The sequence below is a fragment of the Schistocerca serialis genome, chromosome 4, assembly GCF_023864345.2.
Source record: "Schistocerca serialis cubense isolate TAMUIC-IGC-003099 chromosome 4, iqSchSeri2.2, whole genome shotgun sequence".
NCBI lineage: Eukaryota > Metazoa > Arthropoda > Insecta > Orthoptera > Acrididae > Schistocerca > Schistocerca serialis.
This window is the reverse complement of record NC_064641.1, coordinates 594,383,712-594,409,894: the sequence shown is the minus strand read 5'-3', so window position 1 is coordinate 594,409,894 and position 26,183 is coordinate 594,383,712. Positions and strand designations below refer to the sequence as shown.

At 37.3% G+C, this 26,183-nt stretch overlaps 1 protein-coding gene across 1 annotated transcript in view; it reads right to left on the bottom strand.

Annotated features, from left to right (window-relative positions):
• LOC126474626 (dynein axonemal assembly factor 4-like) overlaps positions 1 to 20,079 on the bottom strand; it is a 130,214-nt gene extending 110,135 nt beyond the window's left edge. Inside the window, exons 1-3 of the mRNA XM_050102105.1 lie at positions 19,957 to 20,079; positions 3,578 to 3,809; positions 1,345 to 1,506 (exon numbers count right to left, since the gene is read on the bottom strand). Coding sequence (XP_049958062.1) covers positions 1,345 to 1,506; positions 3,578 to 3,809; positions 19,957 to 20,079 — 517 coding nt within the window. The remainder of the gene's footprint in view (positions 1 to 1,344; positions 1,507 to 3,577; positions 3,810 to 19,956) is intronic.
• Between the last annotated feature and the right edge of the window lie 6,104 nt (positions 20,080 to 26,183).

The following is a 26,183-nucleotide window of genomic DNA, read 5'->3' as shown; positions in this document are numbered from 1 at the left end:
TTATGCAGTTAGTGTTTTACTAGATTCCCCTAGAAACAAGCAGTAGTGAACCACTTACAAACTGAGTGAGGATACATAAATGCTGCATAACCTAAAGAACATTTTCCTCCTGTACTTAAAAATAAACATTACTGATAGCAAAGTTGAAATTGTCGATGTTTAATTCAGGTTTTATTTGAAAAGTGGTGAACTGAAAAGTGAAACAGGGGGATGTTGGTTTTCTTATGCAGATTTATCATGTAGTGCTAGAAACCACAATTTCATTTTTTAAAAAATTATTAAATATCGCTTCAATACTTTGTCAAGCTTGTACAAAATATCTTTCTGCTTTTCATAAACAACTTTTGCAATTATCAATAATAATAGGAAACACTTGTCTTTTATTGTACTGAACACTCCATTGAGTACAAAATAACAATACTTATATAGATTTTTTATGTTTGTGCTTGTACTCTGTACTTCCACCAAAAGTAATTGCTTTGCATTGGCAGCGAGAGTGTTTTTGTTGCGTACAAATTTGTTGCACTGCAGCCAACCTAAAGCTGAATAAGAAAAAATATTCATTCGAATCGTAACAGACTGATAGGCAGCTTTGAATGTCCAGACTGGTAATTTGTGTATGATGTATGGAAACAATGATTGTACTAAAATCGTTAGCACTGGTGAGGTATATTAAATATCTGGGTAATAACAATGTATTACTTAGAAATTAATAAAATTTATTCCTCAATTGCATTTTTTTTAAATACAGCCATACAGCTGTTTCTAAACGTGTTGTTTGCTTGTCCAAACAGCAGTATTTGTTCAGTTAATTACACTGTTCATGATCATCTTTGCACTATGGCTATTTTTAAATGTATCTCTCCTTGTTTACGGTAATACTTTTATCTTTTTATTTTTAAGTACAGACCACACTGTACTTCATAGTGTCTGATAATTTTCTTTGCACAATGTTATGCCCTGTAATGTTGGAATAAGGTTACTTTGTTCAAAATTTTTATATAATAGTAAAAAAAGTTTTTGATTTGTTCTACAGCCTTGTTTCACAAATTCTTCTGTGGAGTATGTATGCATCCATCCCTTTATGTTATCAGGAAATATTTCTGTGCTTCATTTGCTTTTATTAACAATGTCACAGTTGCAGTACACATGTTTGACACCTAATTTCAAAACAGTGGCTTTATAAAATCAGCTGCTTTATAAAATGTTCGCAGATGATTGTTACTATCAACATGTGCCTCTAAGCAAGTCAAGATCAACCAGACCTTGCTTTGGAGGTTTTTAAAGGTTAATAAGAATCTCCCTATATATCACTGAAGTCTAACATATACATACATTGCTTACCAAAATCTTCAGCATCCATACTTGCAGAATCTTTCCACTGTTGTAGGTCCCTCATAGCTATGGTTCTTTCATTATTTTTTATTTCTTCAATTTTTGTTCGTTCTTGTGTATCAAGAGCTATTTGTTGTCTTACCGCTAACTGTTGAAAGTCATGTCTTTTCTCTGAAAAATAATGTCAAAATATATAAAGAAGTACAGTTCTTGTAAAATATGTGGAGAAAGAAACTAGGTCTGAAACAACCAGTGTCTCGTATCAGGCAAACTGTGTTACAAATGATTAATCACATTATCAATGTTACATTCATTACCAATGTTTCATTGAGCTTACATGATGGTTGTTATGAAAGGAGAACATTACAGACAAAAAATAAAATGGTAAGATGGTTGAGAAGGTATAGAGTGAAAGAGTATACTGTGCATAACACAACATTTGCATTCTTCTTTCGGCAAACTAACATCCATAGAATGCTAACAGTTCAGTTTCAGCATCTCTGCTATATGGTGAGTAGCAACTTTCCTTCTCTGGTATTGTTACATTCCATCTTGGATTTTCCATTGTTTGATTAAAACACATCTAATGAATGCTGCCTCATCAAGAGTGAAGGTGCAAACAATCAACTAGCAGTTACTGAAAAAAATTTAAGCAAATTCTCATGTGGTTAGTGAGCAGCTTGTAAAACATCTTGCACATATTGAAAATGACATAGACACATGAACTACCTATGAAGTAACCTCCCTTTAGTACTGAGAGGTGTACTGCATTTATTTGGTGACCTTGCAGAATGCAGCCTTCCCTATCAAGAGTACAAACAAATCTTGGACTATTATTATCTACTGTTTCTGACCATATGGATCCTATTGGAAAGTTGGTTTCTGGAAGTCCACTTCCTTTGAGTATTTCACACCTTCTAGGTTACAGATTCATCTCCTGAAGAAATTTGCAAATATCCAGAACTCGTTTTATATTCAGATAAATTTTATCAGACAGGTGCAGCATGCCTATAGGAACCCCCGATTATGGTATGTTTACAAAACTTTGTGTATGTTGACAACTTCCCAGTATATTTATTATATTATGAGTATTGTACCTGACACTCTTAGTTATTGTGAAACTAATGAAATGTACAACAGTTTTAACTTGCTTTTGCGCTGTAAGATGTAAAACATGGTTGTACTAAAATCATTAGCACTAGTGAGGGATATGAAATATCTGCATAATAACAATGTGTTACTTAGAAATTAATAAAATTTATTCCTCAAATGTATTTTTTTCAATACAGCCATACAGCTGTTTCTAAACATGTTATTTGCTTGTCCAAACAGCACTATTTGTTCAGTTAATTGCACTGTTCATGATCATCTTTGCATTATGTCTATTTTTAAATGTATCTCTCCCTGTTTACGGTACTAGTTTTATGTTTTTATTTTTAAGTACAAACCACACTGTACTTCATACTATCTGATAATTTTCTTTGCACAATTTTATTCCCTGTAATAAGGTTACTTTGTTCAAAATTTTTATATAATAATAAACAGAGTTTTTGATTTGTTCTACAGCCTTGTTTCACAAATTCTTCTGTGGAATATGTAGGCATCCATTCTCTAATGTTATCAAGAAATATTTCTGTGCTTCATTTACTTCACCCCCAAGATGTGGCGTAGCAATTTAAACTGTGATATATGCCTCCAACATCAAGATTTGTCGGTTAATATCATGGCTAGAGATATTTACATTTTGAAGTGGATTATTGTTACACATATTTATCAGTATTTATTGAGGGTATCAACATCAAATCATGATTTTATGAACCTGTCAGATTTTTGCTCTATTCCTTTTCATTTATTCTTAGATTTCACAACTGTCTTGACAGTAACAAAAGGAGTATTTGCAAAAGTGCTTGGTAGTTGCTCTTACTTTAACAAATCATTTATATATTTTGAGCAATAATGTCTCTGCCAAGCTTAGCTGCTGTTAAGACATGGGTAATGTGTTGTTAGTCTGTGGACTGCTACTTCTGAAAACAGTCTGTGTAAGATTATAATTTGCAATGTATTCCACTAATTTTAAATTCTTTATGCAATCACTTACCTGACAAGTACATTGGTTATTGCTTAGAAGATTATAAGAAATATTCTTTTTGGAAATGCAAATTTAACAAAATATTCAAGACACCCTTTTTTTTTAAAATCCACAAATTTTATCATCCTAGATAAAGTGAATAATAATACTTACTAGAATTTCTTTCTTTTTCTTTTTCTGCAATTTCAAGAGCTTCAGTAACATACTGTTGCCGAAGTTTCTGTTTCTCTTCTTTAGTAACTGATGCTTCCAAACTTTCCCAGATTTTATGTTCCAATTTCTGTAGCTCAAAAATGATCTCTGTATTGGTCAAGGTGCAATTGCTTTCAGAGTTTTTCACAGGTGCCCACAAGAAAACTTCAAAGAGAAATGGAGGATAATGTGCCTGGAAAAAAAATACTTCGCAGTGATACCCTACATAAATGAAGGACAAAACAGTGTTGAAGAAATTGGAGACAAAACAGTGTTGAAGAAATTGGACACAATACTTAGGAAACAGATAGTCATTAGCCTAGCACAACCATATGTTTTTCAGTTTGTTTTGCTGAATAAGGTGGTGCAATGGTTAATACATGGATTGATATTTGAATAAAGAACTTTCCAGTTCCCATGTGGACATTCACATTTATGTTTTCTGTAGTTTTCCTATGTCACTTGAGGTGAATGCCAAGATGGTGCCGTAGTACATTCATTCATTCACCCATTGTATCCCGTCAATCCCTTCAGGGATGTGGAAAGAGTCAAAATATACATTAAGAGGCGAAGCAACTATGAGTAGCACTAGTCTATTTAAACTGATAATTGTTGTATTTACTTCTAGATTACCAGTACTTTATGTTTGTATGTTAGGAGAAAAATAGTTACTTTGGGGGGGGGGAGGGGGGGGGGGGGAAGGAATGATTGTTCGAAGCAAAAAGGTCTACTAAAAATAGGCTCTAAAATGCATACCTTAAGAACTATGAGCACTTCCTCACCTTCAATACTGTCAAATAAATCTCTTCTACTGCAAGATCTTCGGTTTTCATACTTTGACAGATATGGTAGTATGGACCAAAACAAGAAAAAAATGACACGTAAACATGGACTCTAAAGTGCATCCCTTAAGAGCTAGATCACTCCTTCATCTACACTACTATGAAACATATCTCTTCTATTGAAGAGCTATGAGCACTTGTTCATCTTCACTACTGTGAAAAACTTCTTTTCTTCTGAGTAAATGCTCAAAGCTGTTAAGGTATTGATGTTAGAGCTTATGTTTACCAGACATAAGCAGTGTATGCAACAGTGCTTGGTAGTTGCTCTTACTTTAACAAATCATTTACACATATTTTAAGCAATAATGTCTCTGCCAAGCTTAGCTGATGTTAAAAGAATGAATAAGGTGTTGTCAGTCTATGGACTGATCCTTAATAACTCTTAGCAAGATATTGAAAGCAAAGAGCTTGCAGCAGAATGGATTTGTTCTACATATCAAAGATAAATAAGTGTTCATGGCTCGTAAGGTATGCATTTTAAAGTCTATGGTTACTACACTTTTTTGCTTTGAATGATCACTTGCTGTCGTGTACCTAACATTGACCATTCCTCCTGTGACACCCTGTATAAAAAGCTGACAGTATTCTGTGTAATGTTACATAATTCCTTTCTTTGAATAATTAGATAAAATCAGCAGCTAAATAATGTAAGAAGAGAATTAGTGACTTTTTCAAAGTATCTTCTTCATATATAGAAGTAATTCCTATTATTATCAGTGCAAGTAAAATAGCTTTAATCATAGTTTATTGTCAGCATACTTAACAGAAACAGACTGCAGCGACTACAAACTCATTTCTTTATAACCATTGCAATTACAAGAAAGAAAATAACAACTGAAAAACTAAAATTAGGTTTCATCACATTGAAAGTCTGACAGTTGATTGTCTCTGTTTCTTATATGAGGACTGGGAGAGAACATCTTAGCCTTCCAGCAAAAGTACCTCCTCCCTTTCTCCATATACAAATAAATAAAAATGCAGTTATTTTTTGACATAGTAATCTTTCAGATCTATGTCCTTTGTGCAATCTTTTCAATTAGGTAGATTTCATCAATGATGTGTGAGTCTGAAAAACCTCTACATCATTTGTCTATGGTTCTCATAAACTCTTAATTGGACTCAAAACATTTTCCAGATGCAACTTTCGTTAGGCCTTGGAATAGGTGAACACTTTAGCTCTTGGAATAAGTGGACATGATACAGTGGAAATCCTGGTGAATAGAGCATATGTTCCAATTATCTGTTCTTCCCCTGAAGAGTAAAGCAAAATTGCTGGTCTGGGTTAGTGGTGGCAGAGGTATAACTGGTTAGTGTTCAATGGTTTGTCAGTGAGAAGAGGAGGGGTATGGTGTGCTTCGCTCATAGAGTGCTGACTGTGCTGCAACCCCCTCCCCCCACCCACTCCGACCAATGGCTGCACGACCATCCAATACTCTTTTCCTTCACAGCTTAACAGCTGTATTCCCTGTGATATTGTCACATGACAGTGGATGGCAGATGGGGATGGTCACTTCGAGGAAAGCTGCAACACTGGTTGTCGTAATGACAGTGCAGGGTGATCCAGACGTTACTGCACTACTTGTGTAGATACTGGTCTTGATCCCTGCTGCATGACCCTGGGCAACTGAATGAACAACATGTTTGTCCTCCGGAGCACTGGTAACACGGGGCCACTGAAATTCTGCACGGAGTTCAGTATCACCCTCCTGAACCCATTAATTCCATATTTGAATGGCAGTTACAGAATCCAAACTGACAATAAACTGCAGTATCAATAGGCCACAATCCTGCTCCTATCGAAATCCTGTATGTGCTCACAGACATTTCTCCTTCTTACACAAGACATAACAAGATCCTCTTAGAAACATACATTTCTGAAATGCGATTTTTAATGAGAAACTCACACAGTAAGCTTTCCTTATACACAGAATATAGATGGCATAACTATGCTCACTTTGTGTGGTTGCACTGAAATTCTTATCATTTGCATATTCAATCACAAAGTACACTTCATGCCAATGTGATGCTTGTATAATGCCACCTCCATGATGTTGCAAAATGGTCAGCTGTGTAATTGGCAAAGAGCAGAGGTAACTAAATTAACTGTTGAAGGAACCATTAAATATTACTGAAGACTGGCAGTTCCAAATGGTAAGCATTTGCACCTCAATTAACTGAAAGGCATGCTCCTCACTAATAGCTTCTATGACTCTGAATCAAGCAATAACTGCAGTTACGCATCAGATAAGTGTGTATGAAAAAAACTGTTCACCATCTTTATTTGCCAGATAAATCCTCTGGCTTAGGTTGTCCCAATGCTACCCCATGGGGCACAGACTTTGGGAGGGCACCTGTCATCTCACTTGTGAGCAGGTGCAACTAGCGTAGGCTATCCACCAGGTAGTTATATTGCACGTATTGGACACATGCACAAACTATTCGGCAACACCTGTCACAGGCGAGCCTACAGCAGTAGTTGCGTACACTACAGCCTGGCAGCCCGACAGATTGTCACCTGTTTGCACTCCTCTGCGCAGCTGCTGTCAGTGGCTGGGTACACGAGTTGGAGAGGCCTACTCTGGCTACTGCAATTGACAGTAATCCACAACTGACTATGAGATTACTGTGGCTTTTAAATCACCACAGACGTGGTGTTTTTCATTACTTTTGTGAGTGAGCACTATTAATGTAGCCCATGAACTACGAGCTACTAGTATGATAATGTCTAACTCCTATAGTGTGTTTAGTTCAAAGTCTACTTCCTCCTTAAGCATATGGAGGACTGGGTGGGCTAAAAAATGTGACAAAATGGAGGGGAGCAATTGTATGTGCAGGGTGGGCTCAAAAAATGTGACAAAATGGAGGAGAGCAGTTGTATGTGCAGTTCATGTGAATGAGCCTTACCAGATAACCACACAAATAACCTCACAAATTCTCTTGTCCATAGCTAGAAAGATAACAGCTAACATTACCTCGCACTGAGAACCCACACATGTTAAAAGTGGTAACATCAAAAATATTCTGCATGATAACGAATGCTACTAACAGAAATGTTATTAGATGTATAGCCTTTCTGATTCTGCACGTGTTGACAAACCATCTTTCATGAGAATATACATCATGGTAATCAAGAATCACTGTGAGGGTGCAAGGCTTGGAAACCCTCATTTTACAAAGATTTCCTGATTCCTCAAAATACTAAAAACCAGTGTCTACTTTTAAAGTTTACAGTTAAAGTTTCAAATCTACCATGAGTTCAGTCCCTGTCTTCTGTGGCAATCCTGATCTGGGGTCCAAGTGAGAAATGGAGTGAACTAGAGATATAGGTCTGTTACTCTCTGCATATGGAAACACAATATGCAAATGCCCTCTCCTATGACAGTAGAGGCACTCTTAAGTTTTAAAGGAGCATTTCTCCCAAGAATGCATTTGAAAACAATCAGTGTAGAAAGATAATACCCAGCCAGGGTAACACTGGTTTTGGTTCTGAAGAAGCCGATGATGGGGCTGAGAAGTGCACTCATTGTGACACAGCTTGGTGCTTGGCAGTTTATTTATGAGAGCAGGGGAAACGCTGCACTGAGGTGTCCAGGTGCTGCACAGCCACATGTCTCTTTAACTGACATGGGTTACGGACAGAGTCAAGGTAAGCTGTGCAGAGTACAACTCCTCTAATTGTGAGCAGTCTTCAAAGTTCTGTTTGGCTGCAATAGAAACCTCATGTGCTTCAGGCAAAGTTAAAAATTTACCTAATCTCAGGTCAAACAATTTTAGAGCTGCTGACATGACTTCTTTACTTGGGGCCAAGCAAATTACATCTTGTGTTAGTGAAATTACATAGATTTGCCTGCATTGAGGATTGGTGCACTTAAATTGACAATGATGATTTAATTCTTTAAAGTCTGCATTGAAAGAATTCTAATCCAGCAATGACTTCACATCTCTTGCTAGTGAAACTGGCCAACAACTCACATAGTGAAAGACAAGGCACTGGGATTACCTAATGCCTCCAGCTTATGCAAAAAGCTTAAAATATCAGGAGCCCTGGACCAGAGGAACAAGCATTGCTGCTCATGTGAAGTTACCAGAAACACCAAGAAAGAATCTTGAAGAAGATGCAGGAAATTTTCCCACTCTTCTGAAGCAAAGGCTATGAAAGTTGGTGAAATGGCAGGCTGAGATGTAGATGAAAGCAGCAGTTTGAGCTGCTTTTAATGCTCGGCATTCTTTTCTAGCAGTTGCTGTTGAAGCTGGGTTTGCAACTGCTGCTGTAGCTGTCACAGCTGCTGTTGCAACTTCTGTAGCAATTCTGTATCTACAGGCACATCACAAATGTCAAAATTCACACTGACAACGTTATATCAGCACTGACTGAATTTTTTTTTCTCACTTAGTAAACACACAATTACTTGGCAAGTACTGCTGTGGGATGTAACGTTATAGTGATCAGTCACAAAAGCACAAGAACATGTAAGGTTGTCAATGACTGTAAAAAACAGAGCCAAAAATGCAGGCAAATCAATAGTTCATACGCAGAGTGTAACTGTATGATATGCAATGGTGATGGCAAGTGGACACAACCAAACTGCAGGTGTGAAGCTTTGATGACATGGATATAGGTGGATGGTATCTTGACATCAGAGAGCTTCTTTGAATCCTAGAAAATACTATCATAATTTTTCTGGCAGGTGAAATATCCTTTGCCTTGTACATTCTAGGGCCACTGGCTTCTACCTACTGCTTGATTTTTGCTTCGTTTCTTGTGTTTAAGTGGTGTACACTTGTCTCATCCATACTAAAAAACCAACATACAAAATCAGTTAGAATTTATTTGAAATAGCCCAAAAATTACTGATAAATATGCATTCACATCTGATTTCAGTCAACATTTACAAATGAAACAACCAATTAGCATGAAGTTATCTCAACAAAGGAAGTTCGGGTTGACTTTCCTGTATGAAACACAACCACTCACCTACAGCTGACTGGTGTTTGGCACATAGAAACAGGTAACAGAAAATTATTTATTATCAGTATTCAAGCTCTTGCTCATTCTCCAGTAGAAGCACACATGTTCGTGCTCACAACAAAGACACCCAAATGCACATTCCTGTGGTCGAGGTGAGACTGGCTTAGTGTACATTTGGGTGTCTGTGTGTGAATGTGTGTGCTTCTACTAGGGAAAGGGAAAAAGTTCAAATGCTAGAACAAATAAGTTCCTGTTGCACGTTTCTAAGTGCCACACATCAGTCAGCAATAGATCTGACATAATTTTGAAAAAGGGTGAGCTTTGCTTAAGGCATCTACTGTGGCATCCATTTGTGCTGACTGAGGTTAACATAGGAAACCCAATTTGTGGATGACTGGACTGACTTCTGAATCTATCTCCTCCCAGTTATAAAGTCTCTCTTGCACCAGGAATTTTAGCATATTTTTCCTTCATGTGTTACTACAAGGATGATTTGAAGTATTTGGTTTCATAGTAAAAATGAGAATTTATGTTTTCAAAAACCTCTTATTTTTCAAGATTATCTCGTATGAAGTTAATAAACTTTATACAGTGGCAGTTCAGTGACTTTTTCAATCTTTGTAGTGTCGCCATGGAAGTGCTCTACAGCTGCAATCAATTTTTAATAAGACGGAAAATGCTGACGAGGAAGGAAGGATTTGAGCTTTGGGAAGAGAGCAAAATCTGGAAAATAGGGCACTGCTGATTCTTCAATTTTCTCTTTGGTATCAGGCCGTAGAGAAGCTGAATGCCTGCTGGACCAAATGGACCTCGATGGACAATAGAAGGCAGTGTTGCCGCAGTGCTGCACTCGCCTTGTGAGTGTGCCACTTTCTCGCCATATGAATACACCACCCAATAGCATCCCTCAAGGCTGGCTTAAATAACACCACACCTCGACTTCTCATTCATACAGTGAGTCATGTAATTTGTGTGATAGTGTTCAGTACTGGCTTCACCATATTAATGGCTGCTCATCGACACTTTGCTTTGGTATTGGTTTTGTTCTTTGGTCTCAATGTGGGATGTGGCTTATACTTCACCAGTTGACAGTGTTATGTTGAAAGTTTATTGCATTTCGTTGTCGCGTAGGTTGCTTGCTCTTGTTGTGTCTGGTCCGCCATTCAATCAGCCTTGTTGCTTGACTCCTGTGTGGGTCTTCTTGCCTTGCACTGTCACTGTTTCTCTCCAATTTTTCTGATGTATGCACCAGTATCTGCCTACTCACAGATATAGCCTCCCCCATTACCGAGAAACTTTTATGGTCGCATCTATTGTATTAATGAAAGATGATTTTTTTTTCCTACTGCGAATTAGATCTTTTTTCTTGGATTCTTGCATACAGATCCACTGGAATCCACTTTTTGAAGACAGTCAATTAACAGAATTCCTTTCATGTACAAAAACGCCATTGCCACATTTTTTTGCTGATAAATACATCTTCACTTTCTTTGGAGCTGCAACAGCAGCTTCTATCCAATGTTCTGGTTGTCATTTCAATGCTGGAGTGAAGTTTGAAACTGTGTTTTTCCATTGACTCTTACGAATAAAGAAAATCACTTTTGTTACCCCAAAAATCTTCCAAACGTGATTGGGAATAGTCGTGTGAATTTGTTTCTGATCCTGTCTTTCACAAAGCTTTCTCACATGCAGTTCTTCATGCATCATGTTCTTTTGGAATCACTAAAATATTGGCAATTTCTTGCATCTTCCAAGGTCACACTGTGCACTTTTTCCAAAATTTCTTATGTTGTTGCACTTCTTAGACATGCTTCACATAGATGATTTTGGATACTTTGTTTAAATTAGGCAGCCCACCAAACACATTTAAAATCTAGAAGGACTTTTGGTTGGTGTTGAACCTTCTTTATCTAAAATTTTTTATCATTATTGATTGAAGTTAAAAGAAGTAAACAAGCAGAATATAAGTTAGACTAGATGTAGTAACTTACCAGATGTACCTGTTAGCTGTTTGATCATAAAAGTGTCTGTGTTGGCAAATACTGCCAGTTCAAAAAATTCACTGCAACTGTATACCCAGGTTCAAAGAAAAACAGCAAGGTTTTTTCATAACATTTGAGGAACAATAAGACGTTGTTGCATGTTTATATAAAAGGTACGCCTTTGTTTCATAAAAAATCAACTCGTGATTACAGGCTGAAAAACATTTCATCACTGTATAACAAAAGAACACATGGTTATTTATCAATGAGAAAAAATATAAATAAAAGTAAAAATCTTAAGAAAGCGGAAGCCATAGAAATAAAATTATCAGTTGAGATTTTGCAGGTGAGTTAAGTCATGTAGAAACAGAGAAGCCCACTGAAATAACTGTTCATCAATAGGTATTTTTGTATCATCATTTGGATGTTCTAGTTTACATATCTTGATGAGGCCCTTGTGATACACAAATTGATTGCTTAATCAAGAAATTGACTATATTTTCTCTTGTATGAGGACACTAGTTAAATGAAAATATTTACAAACTAAGGTCTATGTTAGTAACAAGGTGAAAATTCAAGACTGAAAATATATTTTAGGTAAGGTTTTTGTGACATGCTCCATCAGCTTCACTTTACAGAAATATTATCTAGCTGAGTGGTCAGCATGACGTAATGTCTTGCCAAGGGGCCCGGGTTCGATTCCCAGCTGGGTTGGAGATTTTCTCCTCTCAGGGACTGTGTTGTGTTGTCCTAATCATTGTCTCATCCTCATCAACACACACATTGCCGAAGCGGCATCAACTCAAAAAACTTGCACCAGGTGAGCGGGAGGCTCTAGCCACACGACATTTATTTATTTATTCATCTGTGGAACAATAAATATTGTATGTATGTCGTCAGTTTACAACACATGAGCACACATTTACATTTACAATTGTTAAATATTCTTTTACAGTATAACAACTTTTACTTACTAAGAAGGTTTTAAGCTTTTGTCTGAAAGTGAGGGGCTCATTTATTTCTTTAATTTCCTGTGGTAATTTGTTATACAGTTTTATCCCATTATAAAACATACTTTTTGCGTCTTTGCCTTGTTCTTTCTATCTAGATGGAGGTGGTGACAAGCTCTTGTTCCATGGTCATGTATGAGGCTGTTTGTGTTGTACATGTTGAGATTTTTCTTAATGAACATTATGTTCTGAAAGATATACTCACAAGAAACAGTTAGAATGCCTAGCTTTCTAAATAATTCTAGACAGTGGGCCCCGTTGTTGCTGTTTGTTATTATCCTTATGGCTCTTTTTTGTGCTCTGAACACAATTTGTATGTTACTGGCACTTGTTCCCCAAAACATGATCCCATAGCTGAGGACTGAGTGTAGATATCTGTAATATGTTATTTTAAGACAGGTATTATTGCATACCGGTGCAAGTATTCTAAGAGCATAGCATGCTGTGGATAATTTCTTTGCCAATTGGGTGTCTACACTCATCCCTAAGAATTTGGTACTTGTTACACATTCTAATTCATTATTATTAACTTTTATTCTAGTGGCATTGTGTTTTTTGTTCAATTGGAAGTTAATATAGTTAGTTTTCTTTACATTTAAGGTTACTTTATTTTTTAATGACCAATTGTGAACATCATTGAGAGCCTTGTTTGCTCTTTCTGACAGCTGTGTTGGATTTTCACCTGTTATTACTATGTTGCTGTCATCAGCAAAAAGTATTTTTTCTCCATGTCTGATACTTTGTGGGAAGTCGTTAATATATATAAGAAACAACATTGGGCCTAATACACTTCCCTGTGGGATGGCTATATTCACATTTTCTGGGTCAGACAGGTGTTTTACAAGGGAATTGTTTGAAACTTGTGATATCTCAACTCGGTGAACTCTGTTTTCCAAGTATGATTTGAACCACTTCTTTGTCACACTTCTTATTCCTATTTGCCCTAATTTATGAAGTAAGATTTTGTGGTCAACTGTATCAAAGACCTTGGACAAGTCTAAAAAGATACCACTTACATTTTCACCTTTGTCCAGTGCTTCTAAAATTACTTTAGTGAACTGTGCTATAGCAGATTGTGTGCCTTTTCCGGGCCTAAAACCAAACTGGTCATTGGAAAGAAGGTTATATTTATTCAGGTAATTTAGCAGTCTCTTTTTGACTAGTATTTCTATTATTTTAGAAATGATAGACAGTATAGAAATCAGCCTGTAGTTCTCTACATTTTCCACATTTCCGTTTTTAAGGATAGGTATAACTTTTGCTTGTTTTAGGTACTCCGGAAAGTGTCCAGATTCGAAAGATTCATTTATTATGTCTGTTAATGGGTCCTTTACGGAGTCTATACATTCTTTAATTACGCAGATTGGGATTTCATCAAGTCCTACTGAAGTTTTATTTTTAGTTGGTGTACTACTAGTGCCACTTCCCTCTCTGTAGTTGGCAAGAGCACCATTGAGTTTGTTGGCTGGTTCTGAGTAGGTAAATCATACGTATCTGGAAATTTCTGCTGTAATTTTTTTGCAATACTACTGAAATATGAGTTTACAAAATCGGCTAATTTTTTAGGGTTACCTACTGGTACAGCTTTGTTATTAATATGTGAATTGAGGTCCTTTTTAGCAGAGTTAGATGTTTCCTGTTTGATGATGTTCCAGGCTGCTTTGCTCTTGTTTTCAGCTTCAAGTAATATTTTGTTGTTTGAAAGTTTTTTTGCGGCTAGCAACACCTTTCTGTATATTTTCCTGTGCTTTTTGTAGAATTGCAGAACTTCTGGGTTAGATTGCTTATTTTTAATGGAGTTGAGATATCTAAGAGTTTCTGAGGATTTTTGATACCTATAGTCACCCATTGATTTCTCTTTGTAGTTTTAATTTGATAAAGAGTTTTGGAAAACATCTCTTCAAATTTGAGTTTAAAAATTGACATGAACTTGATAAATTTCTGATTTGCATTGGTTTCTGCATAGACTTCCCTCCAATCTTCATATTCTAGCTGGGATTTAAACTCATACAGGGCTGATTTGGAAAACATTCTTTTGTTTTTACACAGTTTAGGAGGAGTTTCTACATGAATGTTAGTTTTTAAGATCTGGCAGAGGTATTCGGATAGGTCCAGGTTTTGGACAACAATATGACATTTTTTTACTATCAATATCTGTAGCTACATGATCTACAGATGAGGAAGATTCTTTCGTTATTCTAGTTGGACAGTTAACAAGGGAGGATATTCCATAACAGCTTAGAATATTCACATATATGTTGCTAGCCTTATCAGGCTTCATCATATTAATGTTTAAGTCACCACAGATAATTACATTTGCTTTTGGTCCAGAAACCTTGTCGAAGCTTTGATTCAGTTTTGAGAAGAAAATATCAATGTCTCCACTGGGAGAGCGGTACACACAAAATATGACTAATTTTTTTTGCAATGCCAGGTCCTATTATTTCAACAGCGGAAAGTTCAAAATGTTTGTCCTCACCCAGACCTAAAAGCTCACATCTAACTTTAAATGACATACCTTTTTTCACATAGATACATGAACCTCCACCATTCACTGAGATTCTGCTATAGTAACATGCAAGGTCATATGTGGCTAATGCAATGAGTTCAATTTCATTTCATCTGAGTGCACAAAAAGGAAGTACCTGCAGCAGTGGAGATATGACTCATGAGGACAGCAAATGGATGCATTAAGAATCCTTATAAGATTAAAACCTAAGGGGAAATGTGAACGATACTGGACCATGGGCTTTTGTGTAGATGTTTTACAGATGTGGAAATTGGGCACTTCGTGACCTCTGGATGATAATTTTCTGAAACCATCACTGTATACTCTGTACCACCCACAGGTCAGAAACTAAAGATCATAGCTAAAATTTTTCAGTTTCATTAGCCTTATGAATTACATGAAAAAGTAGCAGTCACATTAATCAATAGAAAACTTTTTAATTTCTCCTTCAATTGTTGAATGATTTCTTGTTAGTATTAGGTGGTGTCCTTCCGAAACCATCACCCTGAGAGATGAATAGTAATGACCATCAATAATACATAAGGAACATTTCAGAATTATTCAAGTCCATATTTAAGTGTTTCAGATCTTGAAGTAAATTTTGTACAATACACATGCAAGAAAGCAAAAATTCAAATTTAATATGAACGGCGGCATACTCTGTAGACACTGTTCTAGCAAACAATACTGATCATTACCACTGCAGACTTATGTTCTTGTCATCATTTCCCTATCCCAGATTGGTACTCCGCAAAACTCCACCTTACTGACTGATTAGAGTGATGTCTCATATGGGTAAATGTCAATTTTTCAATCCTCTGCTATCAATATATATTTGTTTCAATATTCATCTTCAGGTCAAGCCAACTGGCCTCAATGGTAGGACTGTGCAAGAGGTCAGTTGCTTCTGTTATTCATAAAATGCACTGATATTGGTAACCAATGTTTGGTTGCTTGAAGATCAATAGTTTTCAACTCCAGCATTTGGCATTTCTGGAATAGCTTTCCTTTGATTGTGACAATGAGTGCGTTAGCTAGCATGAATAGAAACATATTGCTGCACTCCAAACAACATGACATACTGGTCTGAGCCCTCACTATCATCAAGACTGTGACAGCTGTAAGCACTTAAAGAGTGGGTACATTATTTTTGTAGGGATATGCTCATTTTCACAAACTTTTCATAGCTAGTGTACCCTATCACAAAGAATTCTTACCACTAATAAAATATGCTGTGTGGCACTTGGTATAGAACTGGGGTGGAAGGAAAGGGTATGTAATCAAATGACCAGTTTCAGCAGAACTATAATTGTTCAGTAAATAAGCACTGGATCAGCATTATTATTTGTTACCCAATGCATAGATAAGAAAAATGTCTCACATATTAGAAGAAAACCCCTACAAAAGAAACTCCTACAAAAAAAGTAACAGAATCAATCAGCAAAATTAGTATCCCACATCCTACAATTTAATTGCTGCAGAATTCTAAAATACATTTATGTTGGAGAAGTTAGGACAAAAAATGTAATACTGCAATGATCTAATGATGCTTCAAAAGTCAAAGATATCACAGAGGTATACAGATATATATATATGAGAGTCAGAATGCTTTCACTATTTGACCAAAAAAGTGAGACAGAAAGAGTTTACAATTTTTAACAGCCATATGGGCACAAATGTCTTCACATAAATTTGGAAGATTTCTAGAGCATTTGGAGATACATAACTTACAGTGAAAGTTAAGTGGCCTTTGCAAAGGGAAGTATAGGCTGGCTGTTTTTTTTTTTTTTTTTTTTTTTTTTTTTTATATATATATATATATGGGACTAGCTTACATATATCCCCTCATCTGTAACAGAAATTCAACTTCACTTTTCCTCTCATCACAATGAGGTTCAGAATACAGATACACATAAGCAGGTTATTTCAGAACCTCGTTATGTTCAGGTGTGCTCTTACCACGTTGCTCCCATAAGCAATTATAAGATAATTCAATTTCTTCATTCTTTTTCATTCTTAGGAGAATTCATTTTAAGTCTTTGTTTCTGTAAGACTACTACAACAAGGTCCCACAGGTTGAGATAACATAACACATTATGAATATTATTGTTCATGATTTACATTAACATCTTCACTGCCTCTTGCAGTCAGGTTGGTATCTGCAACTTTGTTTCGCATTTTCGTCAATTGTAATTACTGGTGATTGGTGGCATGCCAGTCCAAGGGGCCAAATGTTCTCAATGGGTGGGAGATTTTTAATTTAAAGATGAATTAATTAAAGTGTAAGAGTCCTCAGCGATTCTAATACATTGTCAAAAACATGATTTCTGAAAGTGAAAATTTGAATGTAAATGACAGCAATCATGGAACAGACAAAAACTATCTGGAAGTAAAGAAATAGACTGAATAATTAACACATAATAATGATTCAGGTTCATTTTTCATGTAAGAAGAACACTAGTACACATCATGGTAATGATAGTCTGTGAGCTTGTTTCACTCACATTTGAAAGTGAATACCTTCTTATCAAGCAGAACATCAGCTTTTCATCAGACATGTTAACTTAAGAATTTCAGATACATTTATTGACATTATATAAGCATTCATTAAAATTTGCTTCAAAATATCAAATAGTATTGCCTCATAAATATTGCCAAGGGAACCAGTAACACTATGAAGCATTGGTAAATAAATATTGTCACAAACCATTGGATTTACATTACTGACTAAATGACACCACTTTGAATTCTATATACACACATGATCTGCAAAACACTATGATGGAATGGCTGCTTAAATGCCGCTGTACACACTGTACTTAATCTAATTTGTCTTTGGAGTTCTTTTGGGAGCTGATATATATTTCTAAATTCAGTGCTTCATACTGGTTCTTGAAACTCCATACATAGGCTTTAGTAGCATAATTTATATCCCTCTTCAAATGTCTGTCAATTCAGGTTTCCAGCATTTCTGTGACACTCTCCAGTGAATCATAAAAACCAGTGACCATTCATTCTGCTCTTCTCTGAATATGTTAAATATTCACTGTCGGTCCTACTTGGTATAGGTCCCATACACTTGAGCCATACTTTTAAGAAAGGGTGCACAAGAGCTCTGCATGCAGTCTCCTTTGTAGACTGGCTGTATTTTCACAGCTCCCTTTAAATGAACCTAAATCTGTCACATGCTTTACCAACAACTGGTGCTTGTATGGGTTCACTGATTTCAATTATGACTTATGTTGTTAATATACAACATGAACAGAAAAAAATCCCAATTCTCTTCCCTGGGGAATGCATGAAGTTATTTAGACTTCTGTTGATGGCCCCTCAACCAAGATAGTATACTGCATTGTCACTACCTACAAATGCTCAATCAAGTGATTTAAAGTCTGATTGATACCCCAACTGATTGTGTCATTGTCAATAAATGTTGGTGTCGTACAAGTCAAATACTTTTTGAAGTAAAGAAATACAGTATTCATCTGACTGTCTCATTATGTGATCTTCAGGATGTTGCATAAAGCACAAGCTGGATTTCACTTGTGTGATGTTTCTGGGATCCATGCTTACTGGCATGAGAATGTCATTCTGTTCAAGACTCCTGATTATGTTATCAAGTTTGCCCCAATTGCATTATTCATAGTTTCTGGACAATGTTCATAATACACATCAAAATACTTGTTAGAAACTTGTCCATTACGTAATGTATGTTTTCCGAATTTACCGCGCAGTTTTTAGTTTGACGATGATGTGCACTAAATACGGCAAAAGGCCTTTAAGTATGGCACGAACAGAAACATAGTGCTTTGCTACAGGTCAAAGTGTTACCACAACCTTTATCTGGTAGTCAAATTCTTTGGCTTGGCCTACTTTCAACCAAATTATCACCTGTCAACCTGATCTAGACCTAGGGCTATGGTACAAATCAACCTGTCACAACTTCTAAGATTTGTAGAGTCTGGAGGGCCAAATATGACACTATAACCGAGGTTTCTTCTGCCAATGGCCTTGCCGTAGTGGTAACACCGGCTCCTGTCAGATCGCCGAAGTTAAGCGCTCTTGGGCTGAGCTAGCACCTGGATGGGTGATCATCTGGTCTGTTGTTGGCACTCAGCCCTTGCGAGGAAAACTGAGGATCTACTTGATTGAGAAATAGCAGCTCTGGTCTCGTAAACTGAGATACGGCCGTGAGAGTGGTGTGCTGACCATATGCCCCTCCATATCCGCATCCACTGTTGCCTGTTGCTGAGGATGACACGGTGGCTGGTTGGTACTGTTGGGCCTTTCAAGGCTTGTTCAGATGGAGTTTAGAAGCGAGGTTTCTTCTAATGTTTTCTGTTACATCTGAGGATGAGTCAAGTGATCAACAGAAAGAGCCAATTATTAGTTTATACCCACCTTTGATATTCAGTTCTACCCATATAATCTCACATGTAGCTTCAGTTTCTATCTTTGCCGGCTAAAGTTTCCTGTCTGTTGAGAAAAATACACCACTTTCATTTGCTATCTGGTTATCCTTTCAATATACACTTACAGCCCAAAAATCTCAGTAATGTCAATCTCTGGCTTTAGCCAGCTTTCTGTACGTAATTACCTGAGATATTAGTTGAAGAAAAAGAAGGTCCTTTAATTATTTATCTTACAGGTAGGCCTATGTATTTCCAATCTGTTGGTTAACAGTTCATGTGGAAAGAAGGTTTGCAGTGTTGGTATCAGTTTTGTTCGCTTAATGTGTGAAAAACCTTACAACAGGGATAGCAAATACGTGTGAGAAATTGTTACACAATGGGAGACAGTGCTAAGGTTAGCAAAAATTGCCACAAATGATTTGGGTCTTTTAATTCCAGATGCTGATAAAAAAAACTGGTTGATCTAAAGACAACAGACCAATGGGTCTTAAATATCACCATTTTCTGGAATGAATAGCGAAAGATGCGTTCCCAAAGGCAACATTAACACATAAAGTACGAGTTAACTACTTTATTTCACCTTGGTTATTGTAGATGTGTTAGTCACTAAATTTACCTTTATATATTTGTCCAGTGTAAAAATGTCTACGTTTTTGGAGTTTACGTTTCTAAGACGAACTTTGATAATGACAACAGCTTCTGTTTGTCGCCAGTCGTAATCTGTTACGAGAATAGGCATGGTACACTGCAAGCACTAGACACTATAATAAAAGAGATAGCGCAGGGTTATTTAATTGCGAGTAAACTGTTCGCCACGTTGGATGCGCTGCCATGGAGACAGAAACAACGTTCCCATGCCGTAACCAGCAACAATGTTATTCAAGTTCTTAACGAAACAATGCCATACAGTACACTATACCGTCGCGAACCCCTTCTAAAAGAGGAATTATTTTGTCCTCTCCCCCTCTTATTTCTCTTACCATCCTCAGGACTTCTCATCTGGGCAAAAACCAGCACACGATACTACATACTCCCGTCTGATTATTACAACTGTGAGTTACAACAACAATAATAATAATGATTAGAAAATGTCCTTCGAGCACATCACAGTAAAAAAAAAAAAATTATCATACACCTGTGTGGTTGGTGGTCAAAGTAAAAAATTACACCTATTCGATAAATAATCGTGGCTGCAACATATGTGCACTTGTTGTACAGGAGCAAATATGTTATTCCACTACAGTTTTTTAATAAATTAGTTGGTTAGTTGAAGTTTAACTGTATTCACCGATACTGATTTAGAATAATTCAGAATGTTTTTCACGACTTAAAAATGATGGTAGAACAGAAAGTCATTTAAATGCATTTTAAAAACTGTTATATTCAAGCTGATTATCCATTAAGGAAATAATCGAGACAAAAAAAACGCAGAAAATTAGGAAATTTTCTGACACTTGCACATTTAGCGTGATGTGTGTTCTTGAATTTGCGAAGAAAGCAGATCAAGCCTTTTGTCTTGATTAATGCCACTGTGGGAATGTTTCTCATATAAGTAAGTGGATGTGGAAGGTAGTAACACGTGCACTGCTCTCCTTGCTAAATTGCATGATTCGTTCCGAGTCTGGGCTGCGAAATTTTTGAGAGATTTCGAGTTAAGTTCATTTCGAATTGCTCTATCACTTGAGAGTTCTATCAGCTCCACCTGTTATACTGTTGACAACCGGTCTCCTGTGATCATATCGAACGGACTATGAATCCAATCATACTCAGATGAAGGTTGTGGAAATTTATTCTCGAACTGTTGACGAAGGTTTTCGTGATGTACTACACCAACTCTACTAATTTTGCCTACGTACAACTAATTTTCCTCCACGAAATCATGCAGACAAGAAAACATCTCAAATCCATACAATGCACATTGTTAACAGATGAATAAGAGATTGATTGATTGATTAACCTTCAAGTTTTTTCTTGAATCCAAGCACTTTTTCCATTAAAAAGATGATATCATTACGGCCTTGAAGTAATACGTTATGATCGTTCAATTTCTCAAAAACGTCGACCAAGTAGCTCAATATTAAAGCCATCTTTCGTTCAGAAACAGAACCGCGAGTATAGGACTTCTATTCAGAAGGAAAAGACGAAGTTCATACTTCAGCTCCAAATCGCGACGGAGAACTTTACCATGAGAAACCAACTTACCTTCATAAGCGATAGAAGCAAATCGTAAGTGGAGCCCATCTCCTCGCAAAGAATGGAAAATAACCTACTGTGTTTAGCTCATGCGTTCACAAAATTTACAACACTGACTTCATCGTTCAGCGCGTTATTGATTTCTGGCTGTACTACTTTAGAAGCCAATGCCTCCATTTGTGTCAGACAATGTCTGAATTTTTTTAGGAGAAACAGCACATATGCTTGTCCTGAACTCCTTTTTAGTTCCAGTACGTGCTGCCGCCGCATTGGTACATATACAAACACAATTTGTCCATGACAAAATGTTGTGAAAAGACAAAAATAAAAAAAAATAAAAAAAAAAACGAGGAATTAGTAAGAAAGAAAATATCTTCGCCTGTAATCCTCTCTTCAACAACTTTACAAAATGGAATGTCCCGTTGCATTTCATTTCCATAAAAGTAGCGTACAAAAACAAGAGGCTGAGAAAATTTTACGGTACCAGTACTGTCATGAAGCTCCTGCAATGTGAATTTTGGGTTATCATGAAGGCGTTGTAGCAATCGATTTTTCATGTCAGTGGATATTGCATCAATAAGACGAGCCACGGTGTCGACTTCAGACTCTTGCCAAACCTTTCACCATGGATAAATTCGCACATTTTGACAGCTGCGGGAAGAATTAATTTTTCACCAATATTATGTGATTGCACACGTCGCTTAAAAAACTTGATAGGTTTACTTCCATGGTCTGGATGTTTTGTCTGCAGGCGTCTATTGAGTTTTATGGGATTCAAGCTATCGTTAGCTAAAAACCCCAAACAAAGAACACGTTATTGTCGCCTCAGTATTCCAGAGAAATCTGGTGAAGCCTAATGTCAGGTAATCAACTCGATATTTATGCATTTTGGTTTTGCGTTTAGAGCTACTATTGCTGGTAGGAACAGAGGAAGGTGCGAAAGAAGAATGTACTTTCAAATTCGAGTCTTTTTTTCTTTATTAGAACTGCATAATTTCGGAGGAGAAGAGACACTCGGAGAATCCCTTCCATAGAATCTCCTGTTACCACTGCGAATCAGTCACTTATTCCCTGGGAACAGCGGAACTTTGCGGCTTTACTTTAGATACGATTAGCTATATTTACTGAAGACGCATCAGAACTCAACTCTAGCTAACTGTCTTTGAACTACTCCAGAAATCTGGCTGAAATCGAATGGACAGTGTGACAACGGCTGCGATTAAAGATCTATTATTGTAGCCAGTGTTGCAAGGAAGTTGTGGTCATGTTGTCAAACAGCTTAGTGTCACAATAGTTTGAGTCGCGAACAATGGCGGCAGAGTTTAGACTTGTTCTGCACACCTAAGTCATGCGTTCTCCGATAGCCAATGAGCCTTTTCTAGTGTTCTGACCGCTCTGCCGTGAATGATATGTGTGGAATGCGAGCATTATTAGCGATCGTAGTGAGTTACTTAGTGAATTTGAATTTGTATTCGATTTGTTGAGAGTTGTCATGGCTGATGGTGGTGGTTGCCGACAAATTCTACACGAGCAAAAGCGAGGCATAATTTGCATGATACACGCTTTCATCAGGCCCAAAGTACTTGTATACGTGTACCGCAACTATCATTTGCAACCGCCAACAATGCTGCCCTGTCCTTGTCTCGACCTGCGTGAACCACCATCATTCGTGGATCGGACAAAAGTGGTTGTTAAATATGTTGTTTGGTAATCAGCTAATTCTACGGGTGATCGGTGGCGGGGGTTGGGTGATTGAGTATTACTCACTACTTTTCTTAGTATTCCAGATGACCTCATCTGCTCGTCAGTTCTCGTGAAATAAGACAGCAGATTAACGGTAGTGGAGCTACCTTACATGATTCATGGAAATTAGACTGTGACACAAGCAATATTTTTTCACCGGAAGTTTTTTCCCTTCATAATATGGAATATAAGCATTTCAATGAAAGTACTCCCACTATTACTCTTGCCCCCACCCCCCACCACCACCCTTCCAGAGGGCGCGCTCCTAACTTTGAAGATGGCTGCTCTATATCGCCTATTGTTGTACGACGGAATGTTTCGGCCCTTTCCCAGAAAAGAAAAAGGAGGCACACAACCATATAAAGGCATACAATGAGAATTTTTCACCAGAACATTTTTAAACAGTCTCATACAAAAGGTGATGATGATGATTGGTTTGTCGGGCACTCAACTGCACTGTCATCAGCGCCTGTACAAAGTCCCAATTTTTACACAGTCTAATTCTTTTACACAGTTCAATCTAGCCACTGTCACGAATTATGATGATGAAATGACGAGGACAACACTAACACCCAGTCCCCAAGTAGAGAAAAATCCCCAACCTGGCTGGAAATCGAACCCGGGACCTGGACAAAAGACATATGATGTGCAGTAACTTTTCCATTTTTCTCCTCAGTGTGCACCACACACCAATAAACCATCATCTCTACTGGAGAGTGAAATGAAGATACATTTTATTTGCAATTTCATCGATCTGATTATAGAGAAAATTATTATGCATAACTCCCAATCCATAGTTTCTTTCTGTCTGAAACTAGTTGCTTCCCAAATTTCCTTGCTTGTGTTTCTTTGAAAGTATCAGAGTCACTGGTGATACACAGGCTGTTTCAAAAGGAATATACGTATTACAATGTACTGTGTCGTCAGAACTATAGATCGCTGCTCCACGGCTCGGTTAATGGAGGAACAAATCCGTTATCTAGTTTATCTTCAATGCCGGTTGTCTTCTGTTTGCTTGGTTACTGTAAAATGTTGCAAAGCAGCTACTCCGCAACAGAAATCATTTTGTGTTCTCGAGTTCGCGAAGTGTGATTTTGTGATTAATGTACATAGACGTTTCAGATGAGGTACCAAACTAAGGCTACTTCATTTTTCAACATTATGGCGCACCAGTCTCTGAAGTCACTGATTACCTGAATATCTGAATGAAACTCTACCGAGCTGTTGGATTGGTTAACAAACTGCCGATAAGTTAGCACTTCTCAGATGGTCTCCGCATAGACCGGATTTGACGCCCTGTGACTTCTTCCTTTGGGGTTTCATTAAGGACGGCATTTATACACCATTACCACAGAATCTAGAAAAGCTGAAGAACAGGACTCATACTGCCATAACAGCAGTGACAATGGACATGCTCACCCGAACATGGGAGAAATTCGAGTATTGACGTGATATTGTTCTGTAACCTAAATTTGAGAGACTTGAAACTATGTGTCCCACGATTCATGGTTCTATTTCTTACAGTTTAATAAATATATTTCTTCGAAATACATATATTCTTTTTGAAACACCCTGTTTAAGCACATATCAATATGTCCTAGCCCATAGATATTCCTACTGCATCAACAAGTCACAGCTTCCCTTTCCATCACCCTCCATCTAATAAATACATTTTATATCTTTCAATGTAGGTTCCCTAAATCGTGGCGATAACTGTACTACATACATCGAGAGAAGAGTTCTGATAGTATTCGACACAGACGGGCAGCGAGCGAGTAGCGGTCGCTCAGCTCAACGGCAACACTGAGGCGTTGCTATGGTTGTTGTTGTTGTGGTCTTCAGTCCTGAGACTGGTTTGATGCAGCTCTCCATGCTACTCTATCCTGTGCAAGCTTCTTCATCTCCCAGTACCTACTGCAACCTACAACCTTCTGAATCTGCTTAGTGTATTCATCTCTTGGTCTCCCTCTACAATTTTTACCCTCCACGCTGCCCTCCAATGCTAAATTTGTGATCCCTTGATGCCTCAAAACATGTCCTACCAACCGGTCCCTTCTTTTTGTCAAGTTGTGCCACAAACTCCTCTTCTCCCCAATTCTATTCAATACCTCCTCATTAGTTATGTGATCTACCCATTTAAACTTCAGCATTCTTCTGTAGCACCACATTTCGAAAGCTTCTATCCTCTTCTTGTCCAAACTATTTATCGTCCATGTTTCACTTCCATACATGGCTACACTCCATACAAATACTTTCAGAAACGACTTCCTAACACTTAAATCTATACTCGATGTTAACAAATTTCTCTTCTTCAGAAACGCTTTCCTTGCCATTGCCAGTCTACATTTTATATCCTCTCTACTTCGACCATCATCAGATATTTTGCTCCCCAAATAGCAAGACGCCTTTACTACTTTAAGTGTCTCCTTTCCTAATCTAATTCCCTCAGCATCACCAGACTTAATGCGACTACATTCCATTATCCTCGTTTTGCTTTTGTTGATGTTCATCTTATATCCTCCTTTCAAGACACTGTCCATTCCGTTCAACTGCTCTTCCAAGTCCTTTGCTGTCTCTGACAGAATTACAATGTCATCGGCGAACCTCAAAGTTTTTATTTCTTCTCCCTGAATTTTAATACCTACTCTAAATTTTTCTTTTGTTTCCTTTACTGCTTGCTCAATATACAGATTGAATAACATCGGGGAGAGGCTACAACCCTGTCTCACTCCCTTCCCTACCACTGCTTCCCTTTCATGCCCCTCAACTATTATAATTGCCATCTGGTTTCTGTACAAATTGTAAATAGCCTTTCGCTCCCTGTATTTTACCCCTGCCACCTTCAGAATTTGAAAGAGAGTATTCCAGTTAACATTGTCGAAAGCTTTCTCTAAGTCTACAGATGCT